This window comes from Colossoma macropomum, unplaced genomic scaffold, assembly GCF_904425465.1.
Source record: "Colossoma macropomum unplaced genomic scaffold, Colossoma_macropomum, whole genome shotgun sequence".
NCBI lineage: Eukaryota > Metazoa > Chordata > Actinopteri > Characiformes > Serrasalmidae > Colossoma > Colossoma macropomum.
The window spans coordinates 13,883,052-13,909,707 of NW_023494793.1; the positions used below are offsets into that span (position 1 = coordinate 13,883,052).

At 40.8% G+C, this 26,656-nt stretch overlaps 1 protein-coding gene across 1 annotated transcript in view; it reads right to left on the bottom strand.

The window, feature by feature from the left end:
- Nucleotides 1–253: 253 nt before the first annotated feature.
- pdlim2 (PDZ and LIM domain 2 (mystique)) overlaps nucleotides 254–26,656 on the bottom strand; it is an 80,336-nt gene continuing 53,933 nt past the window's right edge. Inside the window, exons 7-10 of the mRNA XM_036578562.1 lie at nucleotides 14,143–14,261; nucleotides 5,174–5,313; nucleotides 3,632–3,743; nucleotides 254–1,755 (exon numbers count right to left, since the gene is read on the bottom strand). Coding sequence (XP_036434455.1) covers nucleotides 1,563–1,755; nucleotides 3,632–3,743; nucleotides 5,174–5,313; nucleotides 14,143–14,261 — 564 coding nt within the window. The 3' untranslated portion in view covers nucleotides 254–1,562. The remainder of the gene's footprint in view (nucleotides 1,756–3,631; nucleotides 3,744–5,173; nucleotides 5,314–14,142; nucleotides 14,262–26,656) is intronic.

Sequence of the window (26,656 nt, forward strand, 5' to 3'; positions counted from 1 at the left end):
CAGTGGCTATTAATGGTCCAACACATAATACATATGGTAAAGTGAGAATGTTCAGAAAACGACAGTTGGTTTGAACATGGCAGGCTGATTTCGGAAATCTACTAAAACAAATTAACCAGAGAGGCAAATATCCTACAGGCAATATTTTGCGTTCCAGACTCTTTAAGGACCCCCAGATACCCTGTGAGCCTGATAAGACTGAAAGAATCAACTCAAACCTAAGAGAGTGAGCATACTGAATAAAACACCCGACTAACCAATCAGCAGCAAATTTTATATTTGACAAAGAAAAAAGTGAAGAAAGCACAGCTAACATAACAAATGGCAATATAATATTCAAGATTCATCAGACTCAATTCAAATCAGTTCACCACTGAGTTCTGTCTATGAAAATATACCAACTATGTGAAGGCTTATATTACAAACAGCGTGACTATGTAAATATTTCATTCTTCCTTTATCCTGCATGAGAGACATATTTAGCATCAAGTCAAGACACTGAAAAACATACAACACACTGAAACACACAACCCTGTCCCCTCCAGCATGAAAGAGCACTCCACCATCTACACATAGTAAATTAAGAAGAAAAAAAAAATACACATACATTATGTACACAAAAATGTTATTACTCGTATTATTGCTTTAATATATATTTTCCCTTGTTTAATAAAAAGTAAATGAAAAGATAACAAATACTCATCTGAATCAGGGCTGCCCAAAAACATTTAGCCCTCTGGGGCAGAATGGGATTTGGCTGGTTAGGAATTACAGACAGAAAGATCCATGGGTTGAGATGAGCCAGCAGTGCTGAATGCTTTTTTAGGTCTTTTTTTTTGGCCTTTGGGTCACTGTTTGGACAGCCCTGAACTAAATGAACGTGCTTATACAAGAATGTGTGTTTGTGTCTGCATTCGTATATTAAGTAATAGCAAAATACTTTCAATAGCAATACATTTTATCAAGGCATCAGATCTAAACTAGTCTCAGGAATCATTCAAACCCCCCTCCCCTCAACCTGCTTTTGACTCCACACACACACACACAAACACAAAGGAGACCAGCCCCGTGTGCACCACTGCTCATGATATAACTGTGTATATCATCACTGTGTGAAGCAGATTAGGGGCTGGCCTTAAGGCAGAGGTTCTATACATTTCAGTCAAAACTGACACAACAAACATGACATAAATCCATGGTGAAAAACTATGTAAACAAAACAAAGCCTAATACAATGTGAAGAACTGGCAGGCAAGACAGAGATTAAAGAGTAGACTATTTGAAGCTGTGGGAATATTATAACTTTTTTTTTCTTTGCACACGGCCTATAACACTCCACACCTCCCAGCCCTCCCTCGTCCAGTCCCAGAGTCCAGAGTCGGCAGGTTGTGGCACAGCGACTTGAGGAAGGAACAATCATACTGGGAGCCAATATGAGAAAGCTAAGGGTTCTGGTTTTTCTTTTGCTTCCTCTAAGTCAGTGCTCTCCTGCCTTTCGCTGTGGAGGGAGTAAGGGTGGGAGTGAGGGCTGGAGGGTGTGGAGGGGGTAGAAGTGTGTTATTTCAGTGGTGAGGAGAGATGGGATGGCGGTAGCCGGCACCTGGCCCCTGATAGCGCTCGCGGGCGTGTTTCTCACAGAACAACTCACTTCCCACCCAGAAGTGGCCGCGCATCTTCAGGTTGAGGCCGCAGTCCGTGCACGTGTAGCACTCTGGGTGACGGAAACGATCGTCTACGATCCGCACCGCCTGGGTGCTGCAACACAGGGGAAAAGTTCCATCAGACAAGTCCTGGGCAATACGCTAAAGTTTAAAATGTATTAAATATATTAATCATAATGAATTTTTTCATGTCGTGTGATGTTAGATAGATCACTTTATTAATCCCACAGGGAAAGTCGTCTATCACAGAAGCATGAAGTACAGTAAAGAGCAAAACTAGAGTAAAAGAATTGCCGTACGCTATTATACAGGTGAATAAATGGAAGAAGATATACATAAAATCTACTAAAACAATCATAAAATATAATGTGCAGTACAAGAATAAGTAAGTAAAAGTGACTAAACACTGTAAACAATAACATGCTAATAGTTGTGCAATATGTCTGGGTGTATAAACAAGTGGCAGTGCAATACGCAGTATGTATAGATGTATAAACCAAAGTGTCAGTGCATAGTAAAAATGTCCAGTTGGTGCCCAGTGAGCCTGTCCTGTCAGTAGCTCAGTATGCAATAATGTCCCAGCACAGTGGGAAGGTGTTGTATAGTGCGATCTTTACTGGTACAAACGACCTCCTGTACCGTTCCTCACTACAACTGAGCTGAATTAGTCGGTTGCTAAAGGTGCTCCACTGTTGGACCAGTAGGTCATGGATGGGGTTGAGATGTGTTGTCCAGGACAGCAGTGAGTTTATGAAGTGACCTCCCTTTCACCGCCACCTCAAAACCATCCAGTGAGCAGCCCAAGACTCAGCCAGCTTACTTGATCTGAAGAACTGATAGTTAAATAGTATATTGATAGTTACATATAACTATTGATAACTGATACTTATTATATATAAAAATTATATATAAAGTTGTTAGTGAATTCAGCTACTTTAAGGTTAACTCATTGCTGACAGGGGTATTCAGCTGTGCACAGCTTGAATAATCTCCGTAGAAAATCACTGATAATAAAATGGAACATTTTGGAGCAGCTGCACAAGAATAAGGTCACCAAGCCCAATGCCAAACCTTAGCCAAATGGGGTATAAAGCCCCCCAGCATTGGGCTGTTGCGCAGTGGAACTGCATTCTCTGGAGTGATAGAGCCCCATTAAACTCTTTTGGGATGAGTTGGAGTGCCGCTGATAAAGAAATAATCATCCAACATTATCATCATCCAAATGTAAAGCAAGTTAAATTCACACTAAGGAGCAACTTCAAGCTTTTGCTACCAATTTGAGAAACAAAATGGCATATTTCTGCAGAAAAAAAGCCCTAAAACCTTTGAAAAAATTTTAAAGTTTTGATAAAAATCCCCTTTTAAATAATTATTTTTTATTTTATTTGCCTAAGGATTCAGCAGATATCCACTAAGCACAAACATACACATCCAAATCTATCCACACCTACTACTTAGTGCACAAACACACCAACACCCACAGGTGCATGTCTTGAACAGTCAACAGTATACAGACACACCCTCACATACAAAATACATGTTTGTCCAACTGCTTCGGGTCAAGGCGTTGAGGGAAATTTTCAACAGTGAGTATAATGAGGTAATTTAGCACTGAGACAAACCCACTTCTTACACCTATGAAAATGCCCTGGCAAATAAAGGTAATGAGGTATGAGAACAGCTCTTCCCTCAGGGTGAACTATCTCTGTCAGCTCTACTGCCTACTTATAATCTCTTATGCAATGAGATTTCACAAAGCACAAGTAAGCAAGCCAGCACAGGAAGATAGAGTAGAGTGTGCACCAGGGTGTTAATATGCTTTTTCATCTTAATGCCTTTGAAGCATTAAGCCTTGCCTTTCACTGCCTCATTGCCCAGTTTTAGCATCTATGTACATTTCTATATTCACTATGTAAATGGAATAAATGTCATTGAGAACATCATGTTATGTGCATATGTATGTGTCTTACACAATGCTGGTGCCACATTTTTCACAAGTGTGGAATTTCTGGACCCCGGCGACTGAAGACACAGGCTTGGGTGGACTTGGTGACAGTTTCCCTGGAAACCGGAGTGCTGCCTCTGTCATAAAATGAACATACAAAAATGTATATATAATATATGTTACTATCAGCTCTCATGAGCTCAGATTCTATTTTTTAATACAGTGGTGTGACAAGCAGTTTGTATAATCTCCATGAACTGAACTATATGAACTAAATACTTGTCTTATCAGCTTAGAGTCTGGAAACTAAGTTGATCAGAATCTAAATATTTATCTAAATGTCACTAGCACAGTGTTTTGGATGAGAACTTTTCACATCTTTTCAAATGCTTCCCTGTTTACCTCAGCTTCTCACTCTTTCTGATTGAGTGGTTTGCTCTCCGTTCAGCTGCTCGCTGACACTTCTGTTATGGCAGGAACGTTTGCCAGCAGCTCGTTTGCGCATCGTAAAACTGTTAGCGCCGCCTTGCCTTGTCTTCTGACTACTAGACTCAAAATGCTGCACAATCAGCTGAGTGTGGGAAACGGCTAGGAGAGCACACACGCTTAACTGTGAACTTAAGGGCAACCTTCCTGTTAAACTTGATTCCTCAGATAAAAGGCAATTTAATCAAAGTAGTTAAATGTATGATGCATTTGGACAGTAGGTCACGAGGACTTGGAGTGACTACTATAATAGTGGATGCTTTATAAAAGGTAGAAAATGGCCAGCATGTTATGCTGATAAAATAGCAAAAGAAGCAAACGTGAACAGGACTGCCTGCTTATTAGTTCATTTTTAATCCAATGATTTACAATAGATTTCTGGAATTTGCAGTTGCTGTTTGGGTGTCCACCAAGGAATTCTGGAGGAATTAAATGAACTGCAGAGTGTTTGTGTCCATGTATGTGATTGTTTTCATAGACTGTCAGAACAAAAATGTCCTGAATTTGTAAGAAAAACAGAAAAACAGGGCTAACCTATAACGTAAGGACCAACATGGTTCTGAGTTTCTAAAGTGCTTTTTTAGCAAAACCATTTGTTGATGTCAAAATTGGGCTTATAAATTTACTATTGAATATAGGAACTTATATGCAGTTCTATATACATGTAAGACGTATTATATACAGTCGTATGCAGAAGTTTGAATGCACCCGGTGAAATTACACGTTTTGCTGATTTGTTGAAGTTTAACACATTAAAGGAGAGAAAAAAATCCAACAAAAACTTAACAAAACTGCTGCAAAGGCCACATTTTATGTTTATTTTTTTTTAAACTAATATGTAAATTAATAAAATAAACAGTAAATGTGCGTTAAAATGTGCAAAAGTGTGTTCATTTAAATAGCTTAGCTTTAGCTCTGAGGATGTGTAAACTTAATTTCAACGACAAGACCAGCATGCCCAAACTTTTGCGCACAACTCTATAGGTACTTACATTGATCTATAATACATACAGAACTTGTGTATGTCTACACAGCCTGAAGGTATGAAGCAAATCTGTGTGAAAACGTGCACGTAACTCACCTTTCTCGTCTGCCTCCAGCACCTCCTGCAACATTTTAAAGGTGTTAGACTGACGAGGGGCTGAACGAGACTCCTTATTCTCCTGAATCATCTTATACACCTCAGAGTCCCTGTCAAACCGCTGCATCCCGAAGTCCGAGCTGACCCACACAGACAGACAAAAGAAGAGAGAAAAGGAATTGAAAGCCTAAGACTCAGTGTTCACACTTTAAATCAATCATTAACTGTTCATGGAACTGACAGGACAAAGTCTATAAAGTTTGCATTCATGCTTTGTCTAGACCACTTGTGAGAAAATACAAAAACAGTAGTGGAAAAAGCCATTTATGAGACTGCTAATTCAGTACCTTTAAATTAAAGGAGGAAACAAGCTACTTCAAGCATGAATGGATGAATTGACTGTTGCTAAATGTAACAGCAATATATCTGTGGTCGGTGTGATTATGTGGCTGTGCTGTAAATAAGCCAAAAGGAAATGAGAACATAGTGACTTTGACCTTGTAACCCATTCAAATCAACTCTAGCTCACATGGCAAAAAGTGAACATTGTTTCTGCTGCAAACAGGCCTCTGTAGTGCATGTATAACAGCATAAACATATTACAGATGGATATGGGGAGAAAACCATAGGATGATCTTGAGCCATGGCTCAAAAACATATTATGAAATCAGTAGCATCTCTTCAGCCACTGGAGGCCGTAGGGTTAGCTCCAATAAGTCCAGTGTGATATAAAAGCTCTCTGTATATCCATTTGAGGCTTTTCAACTTTATTTGTACTGACCACAGGAGAACCTTAGGGCCTTCTAGGCCTTCAGAAAAGTCCTAATGATTTTTAGGTAGCAAATATTTGGTTAGGACTAGTGAACAGATGGTGGTATACATATGTTAACTACCAGTATAATTTTGTGACATTGGACATTTTACTGCAGGCCTGAACATTAGCTTTCTGTTAGTTGCTAGAAATCAAAAATAGCTGCAGCAGTTATATGGTAGGATTATATCCTGAAGGATACTGTAAAACTGCAACTTAAGTAAAATATATGTTACCGGACTGCCTGTCACAAGATTCAAATGACTGTTTGAATTAGAGCTGCTATAAAATGTTTTACCACAGCAAGCTTGGTGTTATCATAACATTAGAAATCCTATAGTGGTGCTAGCCTTGGTGGGGGTAATGGGATAAACAAAGAGCTAATCATAAAGCAAATTATTAATGTGTACTTACATACGTGGCATTTATGCCCTTCACTGAAGGCCAAACTCACAGAGTCATAGTTCTCTACTTGTATTTAGCCTCACATGTTGAGAGTTATCAACTTCATTTTGCTACACTTTTCAAATGTAGTTACATAAAATGAATTACATTTACATTCTGAACAAACAGATTTGAGTCTTCCTAGTTTTTGTTTTATATGTTATAAAATGACAATAACATGGCATAAATGTAGACAGTATGAGCAAAAATAAGTTTACATCATAATTTAAAATCAGAAAATATCACCTCTTCAATTTAAAACATTATTGTTGTGTCAAATGAAAGTTCAAATGGATTTTCTCCGCTTGTTTCAATGAGCTGTAAGTGAACATCTAAGGTTTACAGGCTTCTGAATATTGCAGTGATGATAAAGTCTGTCATCCTTGATTGGTATAAGACCAGTTCTACAGCTTCTATTACTTTGTAAGAGATGAATTAAATCTAAAGGGAACAAAACTGTATTATTCAGAGTACCATCTATTTGTTTAATATACAGACTGTTCAAAAGGAACAATCCATCATCTTCAAGCATTTGGTTCATTACACTCGGCATCAAACCAAAGCCAATACATGTGAGGATAACATTCTTTGGTACTTCTGTCATTGCCAAGATAAGGATAAACTAACTTAACAGAGGAGCCTTTGATGATGTAACAGTCATTAAAAAGAAAATTATTCAGTGTTCCCAGCACAGAGATGGCAAAAGGTCCTGCAATCAGTGCTTGGCCCCTTTCCCTTGAAAGCACTTGCTCAGGTTAAGTCTCGGACTCTAGTGTTTGCAACAGGAGAACTTTCAGAACTGTAACTGTATAGGCTGACATCAATTTAATGCTGAGCAGAATAATGAGAAATTTTATAGATTACATCAATTTAGATTAACTTTCATTTTAGATAATATTTAAATAATTGTGTTCAGGTAGTTCTTCCCTACTGATGACAAATGTGCCAAAGTAATTTTATTTAGGTTCATTTTACTTTCTTCATAGTAAATAGATGCAATGTTGTGTGTAAACACAACTGAAGCTTGAGGACTAACAGTAAATTTGTTGCTTTTTTTTTTTTGTTAAGGTGAGCAAATGGAAAAAGCACACCTGGTGGAACAAAGCTACTTTTTAAAATTCCTTACAAATGCCAAGTGGGCAAAGACAGAGTGACCTGGCACCTGTTCTGGAAGTTTCCGATAGTTTGTACAGAGTTTTAAGATGTTTCATCCACTCATCACCTGCAACATGTCAGTCTGGAACGCGCTGTTGAAGCAAAAACATCTATTAAAAGAAATAATCATATTTTTATGCCCCATGATCAGAAATAAAAATGGTCCCAAAAGTTACCAAAATGACCGGTGGTGTAAAACACAGGGGCAAAAACGGCCCATAGTGAATCTCATTTGATATATTTGACACATACTGTGTGTACAAAAGAAATATCCCCTAAACGGCTTAATACGTGCTCTAATCAACAAACTAAAACAAGGTTCTGAGACTATTATAGTCCATAACCATCTGAACCATGAGATGGAGACCCATACCCAGAGGCAATGTGCATAGTTTATTTTACAGTGCACAGATAAAAATCAAACCACAGGGAATCAGTGTCTCAGCAGACAGGGTGAGTCTATCCCACTGTGGCTAACTGCATCCATATCCTACCCTCAGGTAGCAGCAGCAGCCTTTAAACTAAACCCACTCACCCTGCTAACTGCTTTCCGGGCATTCCTGACTGGATGAAACACTAAGATGTGACATTTCTACCATATATGACTAAACTCTCTCCCGATTGCTCTGTTTCACTTGTTTTTCCTCGCTAGATCTTTTTCCACTGGAAGTCTAAGTCTTTTTTCATTCTCAACAGCAAGTTGTCGTGGTGATGTGAAATGAACTGGGGCAAAATAAGGAAGTGAGGCCAAGGGGTCATCCTGAAAGTGTGAAAAAACCAGGTTATCCAGTTTTAAAGCAGGAAAGTGAAATGGTGAGTGAGCAAGATTAGTAGGTTACAGTAGCTGGTCAGCAGGAACTTTAAGGGAGCATTCTTAAGCACTACAGTGAGGGAAACAGTGAAGAAAATATAGGTTTTGTTTTATGGTAAATTCCTGCCACATATGGGGGTCCAATTAGCATGATCTACCGCCTGCCCAGCCAGCACAAACGGCCTGGAGCAAACATGCTCTTCTACATCAGCAACCCATATACACACACACACTGTGTGCTGTGTAAACCAGCTGACCCTGATTTGAAGCCCACTGCTGGCGTGGGTTTTGCTTTACCAGTATTTACCTAAACTCGGCAAGGTACAACTTTCTTCAACCATGTCAAGAGAGATCAAAATATCAGTCATTACACACATAAAGCATAATTTTTTAAGCCCTCTACTATATTTTAATGGTGCTGCACATCTAATGATGTGGATTTTAATGATAAGCAAGATCCCCTGCAAATATGTGGTGTTTAAATTCTTTAACTTCTCTTGGATGGCCTATTATGATTATTATTTGTCCTCAATGTGTATGCACAGCCCAGTGTTCCCATTTTGTGTACGAAGTCTGGACTATGCAATTAGCCGTTAGCTAAAATATATAAGTGATGGTGATCTCAAGTTATAACTGTGTCAAATCTATGTTTCAGATACATTATACTGTCAAATATAGCATAGCATGCTATAGTTACACACAGACACCAGAGAAGAGGTTTGATTCTAGCTCAATGGAGCTCTATTAATACAGGTAATCTAATTATCTAATCTAATTCCATTATACTGCCATCATTAGCATCGAAGGCTAGTGTTAGCTTAGCAAGCAGGCTAAAATAGCTTTACACCACAACACAGGTTTGATTCCAGTTCATGGATGTTCTATTGATTATGCAGTTTAGAGTACATATGTCAAGCTTCAGTCCTTAATCACTAACAATCATTAAACACACCTGATTCAGCTCATCAGCTAATTAGCAAAGCCTTCGTGAACTGAATTCAGAGCGGTAAATGAGGGTAAACGCTAATCTCTGCAGCACTTTGGCCTGAAAGGTCCCCAGTTTGACATGCCTGGTTTAGAGGATAAAGGACTGAAAACTAAGCAAGGGAAGCCAAGCGACACGTGTTGGAGTGACAGAGACACAGATTCTAACCTTTTCTGTGGTTAATACTTATTTTGTATTGAACATAGATTACTTTTTATAGTTTCAATTATGACTAGAGGTACTTTAAAAAGTCACTTTGCAATAATGTAGGATTTAATGGTTGATTTATATAATTTTTTTGTTGGTAAACATTAACAAGCCACAGTGGCAGTGTAATAGTTGTTTTTAGCAACTAGAACACCTGAAGTTTAAAAGTATAAAACAGATATACAAAAATGACAGTACAAATGCTTTTAGATTTGCTTTAGATAAAACAACCACATTCAATCACTTAGTAAATAATGAACACAAATTATGTGATCTCTGAATTAGGAGGTATAAAACAGATATACAAAAGTGACTGAACAAATTCCTTAAGATTTAGATTTACTTTGAGGAAATACTTCATCCAATCATAAGACCTCTTTCGCTATTTGCTTCAAAGAACAACTTTTGCATTCATTAAATACTTCAGCCAACCAGTCCACTGGTTTATTATGCTGTAGTTCAGGCCATCACACTGCTCTGGAAAAACAGATTCTTTACGTTCCTGTAAAGTGGTTGTGGTTTTGGTATCAGAGGCCTTATAACTCATCATGCAGTCTGCAATCAAATTTTAGTAAGTCAGAAGCTGCAGTGAGTGGTGCAGTATAGCCAAACACACCTTGTACATAAAGAAGGTCTCAATATATAAGATACCGACAACTTACTGTGGTATATGTACTACTGCTGTTACAGAAACAGCCACTAGCTGTGGGTGTGGTTGACATCTTTAGAAACCTGTATGACAAGTGGCCAATACCTGGCATGTTTGCCTCTCTGTGTGTGAGACGAACATGTAATGTGAATCTGTGTGTTGAAATCGTGGTATGAGAAACTGACAGAGAGAGAAAGAGAAGGAGAGAGACAGAAACATACTGAGCAAGAGAGAACAAGATACAGAGAGAGAGAGAGAGAGAGAGAGAGAGAGAGAGAGAGAGAGAGAGAGATAGATAGATAGATAGATAGATAGATAGATAGAGAGAGAGAGAGAGAGAGAGCGAGAGAGAGCGAGAGAGAGCGAGAGAGAGAGAGAGAGAGAGAGAGATGAGGAGGCTATAAATCTTCAGATCCACTGCATGTTCAGATCCACAGGCTGGACCCAGCCCTGTTCTGGGGAACACGCTCCAAATTGAAACCAGATTCACCCATTCTTCTAAAACTGCTCATTTTCCCCCTTTTTCCTCTACAAGCCCTCCCAAACTCTCACTGAACCCCTCTGCCCTAAAGACTATACTTCTCCTGTCCTCCTCCTGCTCCTTCTATTGCTCTCTGGATTGAGAAGAGTACGATAAGGCATCAAAAGCTCTAGCCGCAAGTACATATGTATGACTTACACCAATACAACAAGGGTGTAAACTGATACAAGTAGTGGTGTAAGTTTCTAACCTCATAATGTTTGGATTCACTTCAGATTCTCTAGGAAATGATTCAATACATCATAAAAAGCTCAAATTTCACCCAGATTGGATGTTTTTATTTTGGTACGATTCAGAATTATTTTTGTAAATATACAAACGTGACTGTAGAAGCTATTAACACAGTATAAGTCTATAGACAGCAAACGCAATGTACCAAGCTTTATTTGTATGTGGCTAGCCTTAAAAAATGTATTCTGGCTTAAGAACATAAGCATACATTTCTTTTTACATCAATATAATCGATTAAAACTATCCTGGAATTGATACAGCTGAATCACCACTCATCTTTGCAGCCCTATTTAGAAGCTCATGTATTATGAGCCACTGATTTTAGCATTTTCCAAACCTTATCATATGTTGTATGTTGTGTTTTGTTCGCTATTAGCCCACATGAGTGTGCGCGATTGTGATCTTGTGAAAACACAGGTCACTAAGCAGTCGTCACACAGAGAAGAGCCAAAACATGCACGATAGCATCACAGCCAGAGAGTGAAGCTGATGAAGGTCTGGTGCTGGTTTAGGACCCTTCCTGTACCCCAAAAAAGAACCCTCAGTCTAAAGAACCCTGAAGAACCTGTCCTAAAAACAAGTTAAAAACAGACTTACCTCAAAAGCACAATAAAAGGCACACAAAGACAAATTCCTCTGCAGTTAGCTCAGCTCCCTTTGGTCCAACAGAGCAGAGAAGTCTGCTGCTACAACTTCACACACGCTTAAAACCAACCGCACGGACACGCAAGCATGCGCACACACACACACACACACACACGCAAAACACACACATGCACACCCCTCTGTTTTGCCAAACTGAGACAGAAGAAAAGGGAGAAGTTTCAGTCTGAAAGGTGTGACTCAAGGCTACTACGTATTGGCTTGGTGAAAAAAAGGAGGTGGGTCAAAAGGGAATCCCAGATAATTCTATACGCTGTACATGGAGTGGGTGGAGCCAGGGAAGAGTGTTAGAGAGTGTGTGGATCTAAGGAAAGTGGGGGGCCAATTAGGGGCAGAAGTGAAAATCCTTTTTAGTGGGATTTTTAGAGAGAAAAAGTGGGAAAAAGCAGAAAAACAGAAAATGAGTGAGTGTGTGTGTGAGAAAGAGAGAGAGGGAAAGGGAGAAAAAGAGAGAGAGAGAGAGGGAAAGGGAGAGGGAGCATGCACAAGCGAGAGAGCACGAGACAGAGAGACCCAGACTAGGATACCAGCCATGTTCTAACTTGTCTAAGGGGCTGACAGAACCCCAAGATGAAGGAGCCAAAATAAACCCTGAAACAACTGTGTGTGTTATTTTTTTTTACTGGAAGTGAGAGAGACAGAGCGGGAGAGCAGGCCAGAATCCCACAGATCAAGCTAAGTCAACAGAATTACTCTCAACATATTAGAAAATATCCGAAACTGGGAGTCTGTGTAGATACGCTAACTAGAAATGCTGGTATTGGGTGTCGCCCGTTACCATGCTCCTTTACTCATACTCACAAAAATGCACCAATACCAACGTCTAATACTACCTGATACCATGATGTAAGCCTAGTGTACACGGCCTCCCTACTAAACAAACAATTCAGGCTGGCTGGAAATGAGGATCTGCTCACATAGCGAAGTGTTGCTGATGTCGTAACGCCGTGGCAGTCAGATGCCGAGGCGTTGGTCACTTTAAACATTCTGCCCTGTCAAATTCCAGATTCTAGCCCATTTTTAAACACACAAACACTTCCCCAATTTGGATGGATGCACATAGGTTAGCAAGACGGAGGCAAAAAAGTCGATTTTCTACCAATTTGCTACGAAAGTCCCCACTTCACTCTGTTTAACTGAATAGAATTGCTAAGAATAAGAATAAATGTTTGTAAAGGCTGTGGAGAGACCATAATGTCCAACTTTGTACATCACAGCCTGCTTTTATTATCAGTGCTTAGTGTGGCATAACTTATCAAAGCTGCTGAAGCAGCGTGTTTGTTTGATGTTTTTGAAATTGGTTTTATCAATTTCAGCATGTAGAACCAGAGCTTTCTATGTGGTATTGTTTTTTTTATGTCACTACATAAAAATTCACGACAAATCCTTTCTTGGTGGATGCGCCATGTTTTTTCTGAGCAAGCGCATGAGTAGATTTCGCATCAGTAAGCGCTTATTATCGATTTGTTTCACGATGTGTTCCTATTCATGTGTTTTCTTGTTCAAAAAGTAGTCAGACATACAAAGCTAATAAAAATTTCAGATTTTTCAATAGATTACTAGCATTCAGAAATAACCTTATTAATGTAAAAGAGTAGGTAAAATTGCCAAAATAGAAACTTTTTTGGTATCAGCCTTAAAGTGTTAAGCAAAGCAACATCTTGCCATGCACTGTGGCATGTATAAAACGCTGAGCAGGCCCAGTTGACTTCAATTTTGGATCAAGAAGGCAAGAGAAGATTAGAGCACAGATGACAGGAGCTTGAATCACAAAGACTGCCCAACTAGCTAGTGTTTTAATAGGAACACTGATTAAAGCGATATCTGCATTTAGACATCAGCAATCAGAGTTTGAATGTGCTTGAAAACACATTCAGTGAATGTGATGCTTGTACGTTCGTGTGATATGTAAGGAAAACAGAAGAGCGACTGTTCCTCGGGTGACCGAGAATGTCAGTATAGGAAGTGATTAGACTGTCAGCAGGAACACTCCATCCAAGACTAAACAGAGAGGAATATCACAGAGTTGCACTTCATAAAACTTCATTACAAATACAACTGCAGGCTTCTTTTACCATATTCTCTCGGTGCATGTGTACACCGAGAGAACAGCATAGGCCTTAACACTTGACCTCTACAGTGTGGGCTTCCCATGAACCTGTTCTGCTGGCATGTTTTAGGTCCACTTGCCCCCTTACAGGAAAGCATCACTGCAACTCAGTACAAAGGTATTCTGACTGATCAGCTTTATCCAATGATAAAACATTTCTACCTTGATGGGAGTGGTCTCGTCCAGCATGACCATGGCCCCTTCCACAGGGCACGAGAGGTCCCTGAATGGTTTGATCAGTATGAAAACTGTGAGGCACATGTTACGGCCTTCACAGTCACCAGATCTCAACACAACTGAACATCTATGGGAGATTTATCAAAGCTGTACCAAAACGTGTGTGTGTGTGTGTGTGTGTGTACCTGCGGCGGGGGGAGACCGAAAGCTCTCGTTCAATGGGGCTGTGTGGGGAGTATCGCCCAGGAGGGGTCGGGGTCCGACTTGACAAAGAGTTACTGCGGAAGTCCACTGAGGAAAACTCCTGATCAACACAAAAACACACAGCACAATAATCCAATTACATCATCAGCAGGACAATCTAAAACAATTACAGTTATGAACAACCATCAACTATTACTAGAAGTGATGCACGAAAATATGTAATGGCCAAAAACCAAAACTGAAAACTTTTTTTGTTTAAAAATTTTGTAACTTTCTGATTTTGGTTGTTTTTTTTTTAATACAACTTAATTGTAAAACTACAAAGTAGCTTTACAAAGTATTTACAAAGTAAAATGATTTTATTTCTGAAAAGTTTGATTAGGAAATTATTCAGTTATTGAGTCACTGAGGGCTGAGTTACAAAAAGAGAAAAAAAGGGTTTCAGGGTTGAGTCAATAATGACTAGTTTATTTCCAAAATTTATTACACTTACACGGTTATATTCTGACTTTTTGTTGCAGGCCTATTTAATCTCCAAAAACAGTAAGACTATTTTCTTATTATTCATCATTTTTAATCTTTAAATCAACAATTGAATGTGTCCAGTCGTGTTACTGCTGCATACTGATTATCATTCCAAGTACTACAGAAAAAGGATACCTTACTGTTTATCTTTTAGTACTTTCCAACATGAAGCAATATTTTTTTTGTTTTGTAACGTTTTAGCAATTCTTTGTTTCAACAAAGACTGATGACTGACTGTACCACGAACTGGACCATGACACAGCCACTTTACTCAGCAGGCTTAAACAGTGACATCAGTGTATATTTGAATTAATGAAGAACCGCCCAGTGTGTGTGCAGCACATGTCTGAAAAAACATCTTCCCACTGTCTCAGGCCCCATACTGAGGCACCTGTAGTTGTTTAGAGATGCCAGAGCACATCACAGAGGTTGAGCAAGAGCAAGAGCGTATGTGAGAAACACTTGTACAGACACACAGCAGTACAGTGAGAGGGGAAGAGAGAAAGGTTCAGCTCTTCCAGCACTTTTACAACAACAGATTCCTTTAGGCTGGCTCACGTGGCCTGAGACGATGAAGTTTGAAGGAGAGAGAGAGCAAGAGAGAGAGAGAGAGAGGAGAGTGAGAGAGAGAGAGAAGAAATGATACAGAGGGGAGAGAAAGAAAGAAAGGAAAGGAAAAAAGCAGAAAGAAAGGAGGATCGTGATTAAGAAAGCAGGAAAGAAAAAGCGATGAAAAATGAGACAATGAAAAAGTAAAAAGGAAGACGAGAAAGAAAGTATGAAAGCAAGCAAAAAAGAAAAAAAACAAACAATGGGAGATAGAAATAAAAGAAAAAAGAAAGAGGATGAAGTGAGAAATACTGAGGGGAAAAAAGAAATACACAAAATAAAAACACACAAATGCACTGAAACTAACATACATACGCAAACCATCTCTCTCTCCCCCTTTCTTTGACTCTCTCTCTGACTCTCTCTCTCTGACTCTCCCTCTCTGACTCTCCCTCTCTGACTCTCCCTCTCTGACTCTCCCTCTCTCTCTCTCTCTGACTCTCCCTCTCTCTCTCTCTCTGACTCTCCCTCTCTCTCTCTCTCTGACTCTCCCTCTCTCTCTCTCTCTCTCTGACTCTCTCACACCTGCTTCACCTGGGGGGATATGCACTCTGTAAGCATTAAGGCATTAAACATTAATCTTCCCTCAAAGGATGAAGAATCATCTTATAATCCTGACTAAAGCTTTAAGTATGCTTGCTCTGTCATCGGCTCGCCGGGTCTCATTGTTCCGCCTTCTTCTGACAGAGCTCGGCTGCATTCTTGGCAGCGGACACTCCTGTTCTAATCAATCTCACACTGAAACTCAGTCTACACACACACTGTACTCACGCACTGTACCCACACACACACACACACACACACCGACTTATTGTATGAGCCTTGTTAGCTGTTGATTGCTATTTATATCAGCGCTAGAAGCGTTTGCTGGGAATAGATGACAGAAACTTTGCTCGCTCACTACCAGATGTTTGGCCCTGGTGTTGTTCGTGGCAGCTGATCTGAGGTCGGGTCTGTGGCTTCTGTAAAAGCTGCGGCAAAACTTGCGGGCTGCAGAAACTGTTCCTAGATCAGGGCAGGAGCGAAATATCTGCCCAGAGGCTTTGAGGTTCTGGCTGAACAGATGCAGACCCATAAGCACAGCCAGCATGCACCATTCACTCAATGGAAACTTCAGCTGCCAGCGTGCATTTCCTCAGGACTGAAACAATTACTGCCGGCAGTTGTATACAATTTGAAGAAGAAACTTGGCTGCGAACGTTAAAACTGTATCACCTTTGCTGCAGACTCTGCATCGTCATGTGCTGTAAAGACCTAAGTATGACAGAGCGGGAAGAAGATTAAGTGGAGAGGAGAGAGAATAATGTATCAGAGTGCCCAAGTGCCCAATCTGGCCACTAGAGGGCAGTCTCTACAGAGGAAAGAGGAAGAACGTAGAACACTGATTCTGGCACTTTGTGTGTTTAAGGTTGTGACAACTTTCAGAAGTACATTGATTTTTTTTAAGGTATTCCATTAACTGAATGTTACTGAATGTCAAGTGTTGTTTGGATTAGCTTCAGTGTCTCTCAATCCCCACCAAATACAAGGTGGGAATATACTATGCTGATAAACCACACCTCTGTTCTTTACATTCTGCAGTTGTAACACTGGAGAAGTGCATGTGTAAGCATGTTCATGCCTAGTGTTTTACAAAGTCTTTCCAGCTTTGAGAAGAAAAGTGCATTTACATGTCATTACAACATTGCATTACAATCCGATAACTGCAAAAAAATCTAATTTTGTCAGTAATCCGATCAACACGTTCACATGCACATCAGACAACTCCAGATCTATAGGAGTCAGGCAGTGATCAGATTTCTGCTTTGAAACCAGCCTGTAAACTCACAGAAGACGTGACGTAAACATAATGTAAAACTCAAACTTCATGCTGTGGCTTTCTTTTTAAACACTCCATCACTTCACCTGAAACTATGAACATTCTAGAAGACGAAGAATATTTAACTCCTTCATTTAGTCAAGCATGTGTTTGGTTTCAGTGTTGCTCCAAAAGTGTTTTGCTGCGTCTCGCGGCAGCGCTGCTTGCTTATTTCTGGTAGAAATCAGTAGTTTACGTGCACTGAACTATACTGAGAAATGCCAATAGAGTTTTTGAATTGTAAATCCATAATCATGCCTTTTTGTTGTCATTTCCACTGCGAAGTGTGCCACGTTGTACCTGTGCACCTGTGCTGAATTTGGTTATTCTTCTTGCTGGGGAGCCAAGCGTGCCAAGCTGGAATGTATGGGTTGAGCTCAAAATGTAAACCACAAAACAAACAGAATTCCAGTCTGTGACTTCTCAAAATAAAATGCAGGGTAAAAAGTAAATCTGAGCCTGAAGTTCCTCCATTGCTGCTACTATTGCTTGTGATTACTGTTAACCTGTTAGTTCAGAGTCCATCTTTATAATGTACCATGCTGCACCATTCTACACCATTCTGCATGGTGAAAAAACAACAAACAATTTTTTTAAAAAAGTGAACTAAAGTAAGAATGATATTCAGTTTAAACAAGAAAAGGAAAGTTAGCTTATCTATGAATCGCCAAGATCAGTTTGTGTATGATTTTTTTTTTTAACTCTTCTTTTGAATTCTCCTATTCTTCTCACATTTACAGGTAAAACAAATTCATTTTTGCTTTTAAAAAAAAACAAAAAAAAAAACAGATTAATCATCAAAATAATTGGTAGATTAGCTGGTCAGTATTAAAATCAATAGTGACTGGCCTAAAACGAAATAAGGCTCTGACATATAAACTCACAGTAAAGCTATGCAGAACTCCTTCATGCGCAATGTACTGACACAAACACAAATGCACAGGCTAACAGTGCACTCGTCCCTCCCTCTCAGTCACTTATAAACGCACACAAATCTCTCTGTAGTCAGTAATTAGCTTCTGTTACATTTGTGTCAACTTATTGCGCTGCGAGTGCTGTGGAACTCTGGCAACAGGCACCGGTGTTTCATGGCGTGAGCTGTGCTGGGCAAGGCTGGCACACTTGTGGGGGATTACCCAGGATGCCCACACAGTTGTGCCCACGCCAAGAGGGCTGTCTGGACCATGGAGCAGCTGTCCACCTGCCAGATTCACCGAGCAAACAAATGAGAGAGAGAGAGAGAGAGAGAGAGACAGACAGACAGACAGACACAGAGAGAGAGAGAGAGAGAGAGAGAGAGAGAGAGAGAGAGAGAGAGAGAGAGAGAGAGAGAGAGACAGACAGACAGACAGACACAGAGAGAGAGAGAGAGAGAGAGAGAGAGAGAGAGAGAGAGAGAGAGAGAGAGAGAGAGAGAGAGAGAGAGAGAGACAGACAGACAGACAGACAGAGAGAGATCTAAACTCTCCAATCTCCGCTTTTTTTACTGTGCCTTTAAGACGGATATATTTACATGACCTCTAGGGAGTCATCCTTTGCTTCTATAACAGCTTCTACTCTTCTGGAAAATTTCTGTGAGAATTTGATTGCATTCAGCCACAAGAGCATGTGTGAGGTCATGTACTGATGATTAGTTTAGATTACTGGATGATCAGTTCTGGACACTCCAACTCATCCATTGGATGGAGCCACATCACTCCAGAGCTCAGTACTGGGGGGCTTTATACCCCTCTAGCCAAAGCTTGGCATTGTTCATGATGGCCTTAGGCTCATGTGTGAAGCTACTCTGGAGCATCACATTTATTTGGCAGTGCTTTTCAATGGAAATTCTATAAGCTGATTGAGTGCAACCTGAACACCTATGTCAGCAGTGGTGCACCTTAATGTAGCTGAATTCACTCATTAGAAGTGGCGCCTGGATGCTTTCAGACATACAGTTCCAGCAGCTTAGATTAAAGCAACCATAGTTGTTTAGTTGTGACCACCAACAGTTGATCAATGGAACAATACAGAATGATGGAAAAAAGTTTTTCAACCAATCAGACTGTGTGTTCTGTTTTCTTCTCTTAGAATTGCACCAAAGGGAACATTAATCTGTATTTTAAATGTTATAAGGAGAAAAAATAAACATTATTTACTTAGTTTTTAAGTATATTGAACTGTTCTTTCTAAATAATCCAAAGCCCCCAGCAAATGACAAATTGCAGTTAAGTATTTATCAATACAGCTAAATCTAAAAATCAGTATTGTTGTGGGACATTAGTGCTGGTGTACTGGTAAAGATGATATAATCACCCAAAACTAGCAGAAGGTACTGATTTAAAATAAGACAAAACTGAGAGGGCCAAACTGAATCCAGACTTAAAGGCTAGACCAAAGCTCCTAGCCAAAACCTCAGCCAGGCCGATCTTACCAGCCAGTTCAGGGGCAAAAACACGAGCAAATCAGTTAAAGATCTGAACAAGCTCGTGAGGAATGCACCGAAACCCAAACAAAGGAGCATGAGCAAAACAAACTAGCTCCCAAACACAAGTGAACAAGAGTGCGGGCACCAACCAAAACACATGCTTTTCCCCATTTCCCATCAGCATTATTAAGCTAAAGCAAGTGACCATAAGGTGACCATTAAGATTAACACAAACAAATGTGTTGTCTTGGTTCTTGGCCATTTATAGAGCGGAGGATGTTAACACTGGAAGTGGTACATTCCAGTCTTCTGTGTGTGTGTGTGAGGAGGAAGGCTGCGATTATGAGAAAAGTAAATCAACATAATCACAAGCTTTTTCTCTCTCTCTCTCTCTCTCTCTCTGGCTGGCAGAGGTCAGCACGCCTGAGTAACATCCATTCTCACTGCAATCAGTGCTTTTAAATAGCTTCAGGACAAACACACATATGTGCATACACACACACACACACACACACACACACACACACACACACCAAAAAAGGTACAATATGATTGTGTGATAATTCTTTGTTATGATAGTAGTTAACCTGTAGCTAACAGAGATCCAATATACAAATGAACGGTCTTTGCCATAAAAGCTGTGCAGCACAGATCTTATGGCAAAGTCTGCTATGTCATACAGTAAGTTATACCCGGTCACAAATTCAGGACTTTTACAATGGGATGGCTAGATTAGACTGTAGGATTGTACTGGATAGCAAAGTGCTAGGGAAATATATTTCCCTGAATGTGTGACCAGTACCGCTGTCACCTCACAGCAAGAAGGGCCTGGGTTTGATTCCCCCGCCGGGCGACCAGGGTCCTTTCTGTGTGGAGCTTGCATGTTCTCCCCATGTCTGCGTGGGTTTCCTCCCACAGTCCAAAGACATGCAGTCAGGCCAACTGGACACGCTAAATTGCCCCTAGGTGGGAGTGTGGTGTGAATGTATGTGTCTATATGTCTGCCCTGCGACAGACTGGCAACCTGTCTAGGGTGTTTCCTGCCTTCTGCCCAGTGACTGCTGGGATAGGCTCCAGCTCCCCCCGGCATCCCAGAAGGATAAGCGGCTTAGAAAGTGTGTGCGTGTGTGTGTGAAATATACACTGCCTGGCCAAAAAAAAGTGTCACACACTTTAATATTTCATTGGACCGCCTTTAGCTTTGATTACGGCATGCATTCGCTGTGGCATCGTTTCCACAAGCTTCTGCAATGTCACAACATTTATTTCTGTCCAGAGTTGCATTAATTTTTCCCCAAGATCTTGTATTGATGATGGGAGATTTGGACCACTGCACAAAGTCTTCTCCAGGACATCCCAAAGATCCTCAATGGGGTTCAGGTCTGGAAAATGATGTCTCATGCTCCCTGAACCACTCTCACAGTTTGAGCCCGATGAATCCTGGCGTTGTCATCTTGGAATATGCCCGTGCCATCAGGGAAGAAAAAATCCATTGATGGAATAACCTGGTCATTCAGTATATTCAGGTAGTCAGCTGACCTCATTCTTTGGGCACATAACGTTGCTGAACCTAGACCTGACCAACTACAGCAACCCCAGATCATAGCACTGCCCCCACAGGCTTGTACTGTAGGCACTAGGCATGATGGGTGCATCATGTCAGCCTTACCCTGATGCGCCCATCACTCTGGAACAGGGTAAATCTGGACTCATCAGACCACATGACATTCTTCCATTGCTTTATGCTCCCTAGCAAACTGAAGCCATTTTTGCCGTTTAACCTCACTGATGAGTGGCTTTCTTAAGGCTACACAGCTGTTTAGTCCCAATCCCTTGAGTTGCCTTCGCATTGTGTTACTTTCACTATTAAACATATCCTACTGTTGTTTTTCTACGATTTGATTTCACCAAACATTTGTGATCGCTGATCACGATCATTCAAAATTTTTTTCCGACCACATTCCTTCCTTGAAGACGATGTTTCCCCACTGTCCTTCCACTTTTTAATAACGTGTTGGACATTTCTTAACCCGATTTTAGTAGTTTCAGCAATCTCCTTACATGTTTTCTCTGCTTGATAATTTGACCCCTCTGAAACAGATTAACATCTTTTCCACAACCACAGGATGTGTCTTTCGACATGGTTGTTTAACAAATGAGAAGCTACTCACTGAATCAGTTAGGGTTAAATAACTTGTTGCCAGCTGAAACATAATCACCCATGCAGTAATTATCCAATGGGAGGCTCTTACCTATTTGCTTAGTTAAATCCAGGCGGTGACCTTTTTTTTGGCCAGGCTGTGTGTGTGTGTGTGTGTGTGTGTGTGTGTGTGTGTGTGTGTGTGTGTGTGTGTGTATGTATATATATATATATATATATATATATATATATATATATATACATACACACACACACACACACACACACACACACACATACATACACACACACACACACACACACACACACACAAATGAGAAAGAAAGCTGTCAGCAAATTCAGTGAAAATATTTTAACCAGTGTTTGCTCACTGTTTCCTATTCAAAGTAACCCATCACAGCAAGACATGCAGCCTGCAGCATCAGACTCTTAACTGACTGGTAACTGCCCTGACAGCAGGTTTTCATCATAAAGCAAACCTCACACTGAACAGAACTTTCCACCACGCTTTCCTCCATTCCAAAGGGGAAAAAAAAAACAGACGTTTTCACTTTAACTGGGTTGGTCAAAAGGATGTCTATTCTTCATACTTGGGTAGGAGTGGCCACCTTTGGCTCTACCATGGAACTAAACTCTTGGCTTCTGATGCTGTAACTGTGTTCTTCAGCATTTTACAGTACCCTAATCTGTTGTATTAAGCTCCTTTAAATCAGCCTTCAAACTCAAACTGCTTATTATTAAGTTATTAATCTTAAAAATGTATTATTTACTGACTGCTATGAAACTGAAGTTATGACAAATTGAAGTGTGTGCCAAGTTGCAAGGCCCAGAGTACACTTTTCTAATATTTTTTTTAAACCAGGGCCCATGAGATCCTGGTTATGCCACTGACTCCATTTCGAAAACTACAACATGCCTTGAACAGCATTCTAGAAATTTGATACATACAAAACCAAAGCAAGACCAACAGGTTCTACCCTAACAGCAGAGCTGGAAGAAAAGAAACAGCAGAACTCTAAAGTTTCTGATGGCATGCAGGTGAAAGAGAGAGAGAGTGCATCAAAGCACCCTGCCAAACGAAGGCATGACAAAAAGCAGTCAGACTACTTGTGATTACATCAGCATCGTGCCAAGGAAGTGGTGTCTAACCAACCCGCAGAGGTCATGTGACCCTGGCAAAATGCTAGCGGCTGATTGGCTCCTTGCAACTGCTGCATTACTGCACTGGCGAAGAATGTGCAGACAATTGCCTGCAGCTACTCTCTACTTGCTGTCACTTTAGGATGTTTTCATATGCTTGCGGATATGAAGTGTGCGTGAGCGTGTCTGTAATAATTCGTGTCACAGGTTTGTTTAGCATTATAATGAAGAAATCACACATGCGCCACAGATTTGATTTAGCCCCTTACATCACACACATGTGGGGACTCTAATAGCCCCAGTACACACGCTCAGACACACCCTTGTCTGACTAGAGTCCAAGTTTGCATGATTAATTAGCCACAGTGCATATAGCATGAATATGTATGGAGTGGTATGGACATCAGAAAAGCGAGAAAGCATTACAGTGTCTGTGCGAATGTGTGTGTTCTTATTTAGGTAGACTACAATCTGAGAGGCTGTGTCTATTGCCTTGAGTGTTTGAATGTGGTCAAATGAGCAAGAGAGAGAAAGTGAGAGAGAAAGAACAAGTTTATATGAGCTGTACTAAAACCACATAACATACTACCCATCAAAATGGGTTACCTTCTCTTCTGGAATTTGACTTTCTGTGCTTTGTTTATACCGTCAGCTTCATGTCCATCAAAGTAGCAGGTTTTGCCTAAATAGTAATTTGACAGTTTTTCCCCCAAACTCAATTACTACCACACATTCATTTACAATGTTTTCAGCTTTGCTCAAAAAAACTTGGTAAGTCTTAAAAATGTGGACCTTTCTGTGTTAAAACATTTGAAAACCTAAGTGTCCATAAACTTTCGATCAGCAATGAACAGAAATGGCCAGGAAGCCTACTATTTCCCTCTATTCACATCCACTTTCTCCAGAGTCTGCACACAGGGACTACTGCTATGCACACAATTAGGTGACTGGCTCCTGAAACTGAAGAGTGGTGTCAGCACATATGACTTGAAAGATACTTTGATGTCTTAATGGGTTAGAGATCACAGATAGGGAATCACCCCTGGCTTATGAGCAATGTAAAATTCACCACAAACAGATAAACAAAGCCAAGAGAGCAACCCCCCCCCCACGATACCACGAGTGCTATGAGGGCGAAGGCTAGCGCAGGCTTCCTCCGAAACATGTAAAGTGCCACCGCATCTTTTCAGACTGCCGCTAACGCAACATCATTGGAGAGCCAAACGCGCTCGGAGGAAAGCGCCAACCGCCAGATCTGTTACGTCAGCTAACAGACGCCTGTGCTGACTAGCATCACATTTGGGTGATGGGGGGAGAAGGCGGTGGGGGGGGGTCCTACCCACCCAGAGAGTGAGGCCAATTGTGCTCTCTTGAACTCCCGGCCATGGATGGCTGTAGTTTCACCAGGGATCGAACTAGCGATCTCCTGATGATAGGGCCAATGCTTATATGGTTGCGCCACTGGAAGCCTTCCAAGAGAAAATATGTACCGATCATTTGGGCAGCAGAACTGATTTCAAGGAGTCCTCAGGCAAGCACAGGCAGGGGAAAATGACTCTCTGCTAGATACCTAAAGTAAGCACCTCAGAAGTAGACATCAATATGATATGATCAGATAAGAACCATGGATGGGTAGAGGGTACAATATTCAATAATGGATTAGCAGTAATTACCAATCTGATCAATCTGGTTGCAGTACATACTCTGTCCCATGCAGAAGGTTTGCTGGTCATGCCCAGTGCACAACTATCAAAGCAATGGAAAATGAAAGAGCTAAGAAGAGAAAGGACAAACAAACAGGAAATGAAGAGCAGGAGCGTTGGTGGCCATCTGTTCCCAATTTGCCACATGCCCTGCTAATGCCATGCCCTCGGGTGCCATGCTAGTGCTGGTGTTGCAGAGTGAAAATGGCCTGTCTTCAACAAAGAATCTCAGATCATTAGCATCACCATCATCATACTCGTTTCAAGAAGAAGAACATGACCTGCCCAAGAAGCCCCATGAAACATGGGAACTGGCAATTAACCGGAGATGCCTTATGAACAGCAAAAGTCGCAAAGATTCATGACACAACAACATTATAGCAGCACTTCAAGAGGATTGAAAATTGTTATATAGTGTTTATTACAAGCAAAAACACACTTATTTCCAAGATAATTGGTTTAAAATGGGCTTAGGTGCCCATGACAGTACTGTGTATAAGTATGTGTGTAATAAAGACTAATCTAGCCTTAACCATAAATATAACCCTAGTCTTAATCTCTGTAACCAAAAAATAAATTATTTTGCCATTTCAGTTTTAAACAAATGAATCATGGAGCTTTTGTAAAAACACACTACAGAAATGTAGGACTATTTCGCTGTTTTTTTTTAACAGTCAGGACATTTTTGTCCAGAAAATGTATAAAAAACACACTAGTTTACAGTCATCTCCCTCACTGCTCTGAGCTAGGCTGTGTGTAAGTGGATAAAGAGTTTACAGAGTAATTAGGGATTCTTATAAATCACTGCATGACTGAAGCCACCTGGGCTGAACGTTTTCTTCCCTCTTTCTTTCAGGTACACCATGTTGTCCTCTCTCTCTCCCCCTCCCTCTCCATCTAAGTAGCGGGTTGGCGTGTATGATAAGAGGGCACTGAGTTGGAACAGGATGATGCCAGGCCTGTGTGCGGCCACTGCTGGAGGTCTATCGGACTTTAACCCTCCACCATTATTCCCTTTCCCTGTCATTAGCCACACAACCACACTCTGTGCATGTATGTTGGCATGCGGTGGTGGTGGGGTACCATGATAATGATGTCTGTCCTCTTTAGTCACTGCATCCTGTTATTATAACCGTTTAGATGATGTAGTGCTTGGGAGTGCATGATTTTGGCTTTATGGCTCTTTATGACTCCCAGTGTACGCACGCTCAGCCAGGGTGGGCTGCACTGTCTACTGCACAGCTCCGTCTCTGATACATGGATGATAACTTTCCCTAACTACCCCTCTCCAAGGCGCAAAGGCCCAGACAAAGCTGATACAAACCATATGACAGAAAAAGAAGTGATTATCAGAGACTCTATTATCGGAGGCTGATCGCATGTCTGGGTCTGTGTGGATAAGTGTGAGCACAAAAAGTCTTTCAGAAGCTGATAAGGTCTCGGGCATTAGCAAGCAATGTGACATGCATCAGACCCTAGGACATTCTACTTCCAATCCAGCTGCCATAAAGTTGGAAGTACAGAATTCTGTAGAATATCAGTGCATGATGCAGCATTAAGACTTCTCTTTACTGGAACTGAAAGCAGTAGCCCCAGACCATTTTTCCTCCTCTAACAAACCTTACACTTGTACATTCGGGAAGATGGTAAAACACGATTAATCCGTCTAAAGAACGCTTTTCTAATGACCCAGATTCTAATGGTGGTGCTTTACACCACTCCAGCTGATGCTTCGGATTGAGCATGGCCATCGTCTGTCCAACAGCCTGGACAAGAAGCTTCTTATGAACAGTTCTTGGTCTGACTTTTTCACCATTCTGTGAGTTTGTGTCGCCTACCACTTCATGGCTTTGTTTCTAGACATTTCCATTTCACAGCAGCACTAAAAAGTTGACTGTGTAGTTCGACCAGGGCAGACATTTCACAAATGACATCTTATGACAGTGCCACGTTAAGTCATGGAGCTCTTCAGTATGACCAATTTTACTGTCAGTGTTTGTCACTGGAGATGTGGGGATCACATGGCTGCATGCTTGATTTTATGCACCTGTTATCAAGAAGTATGACTGGAATAGACAAACCCACCAATTAT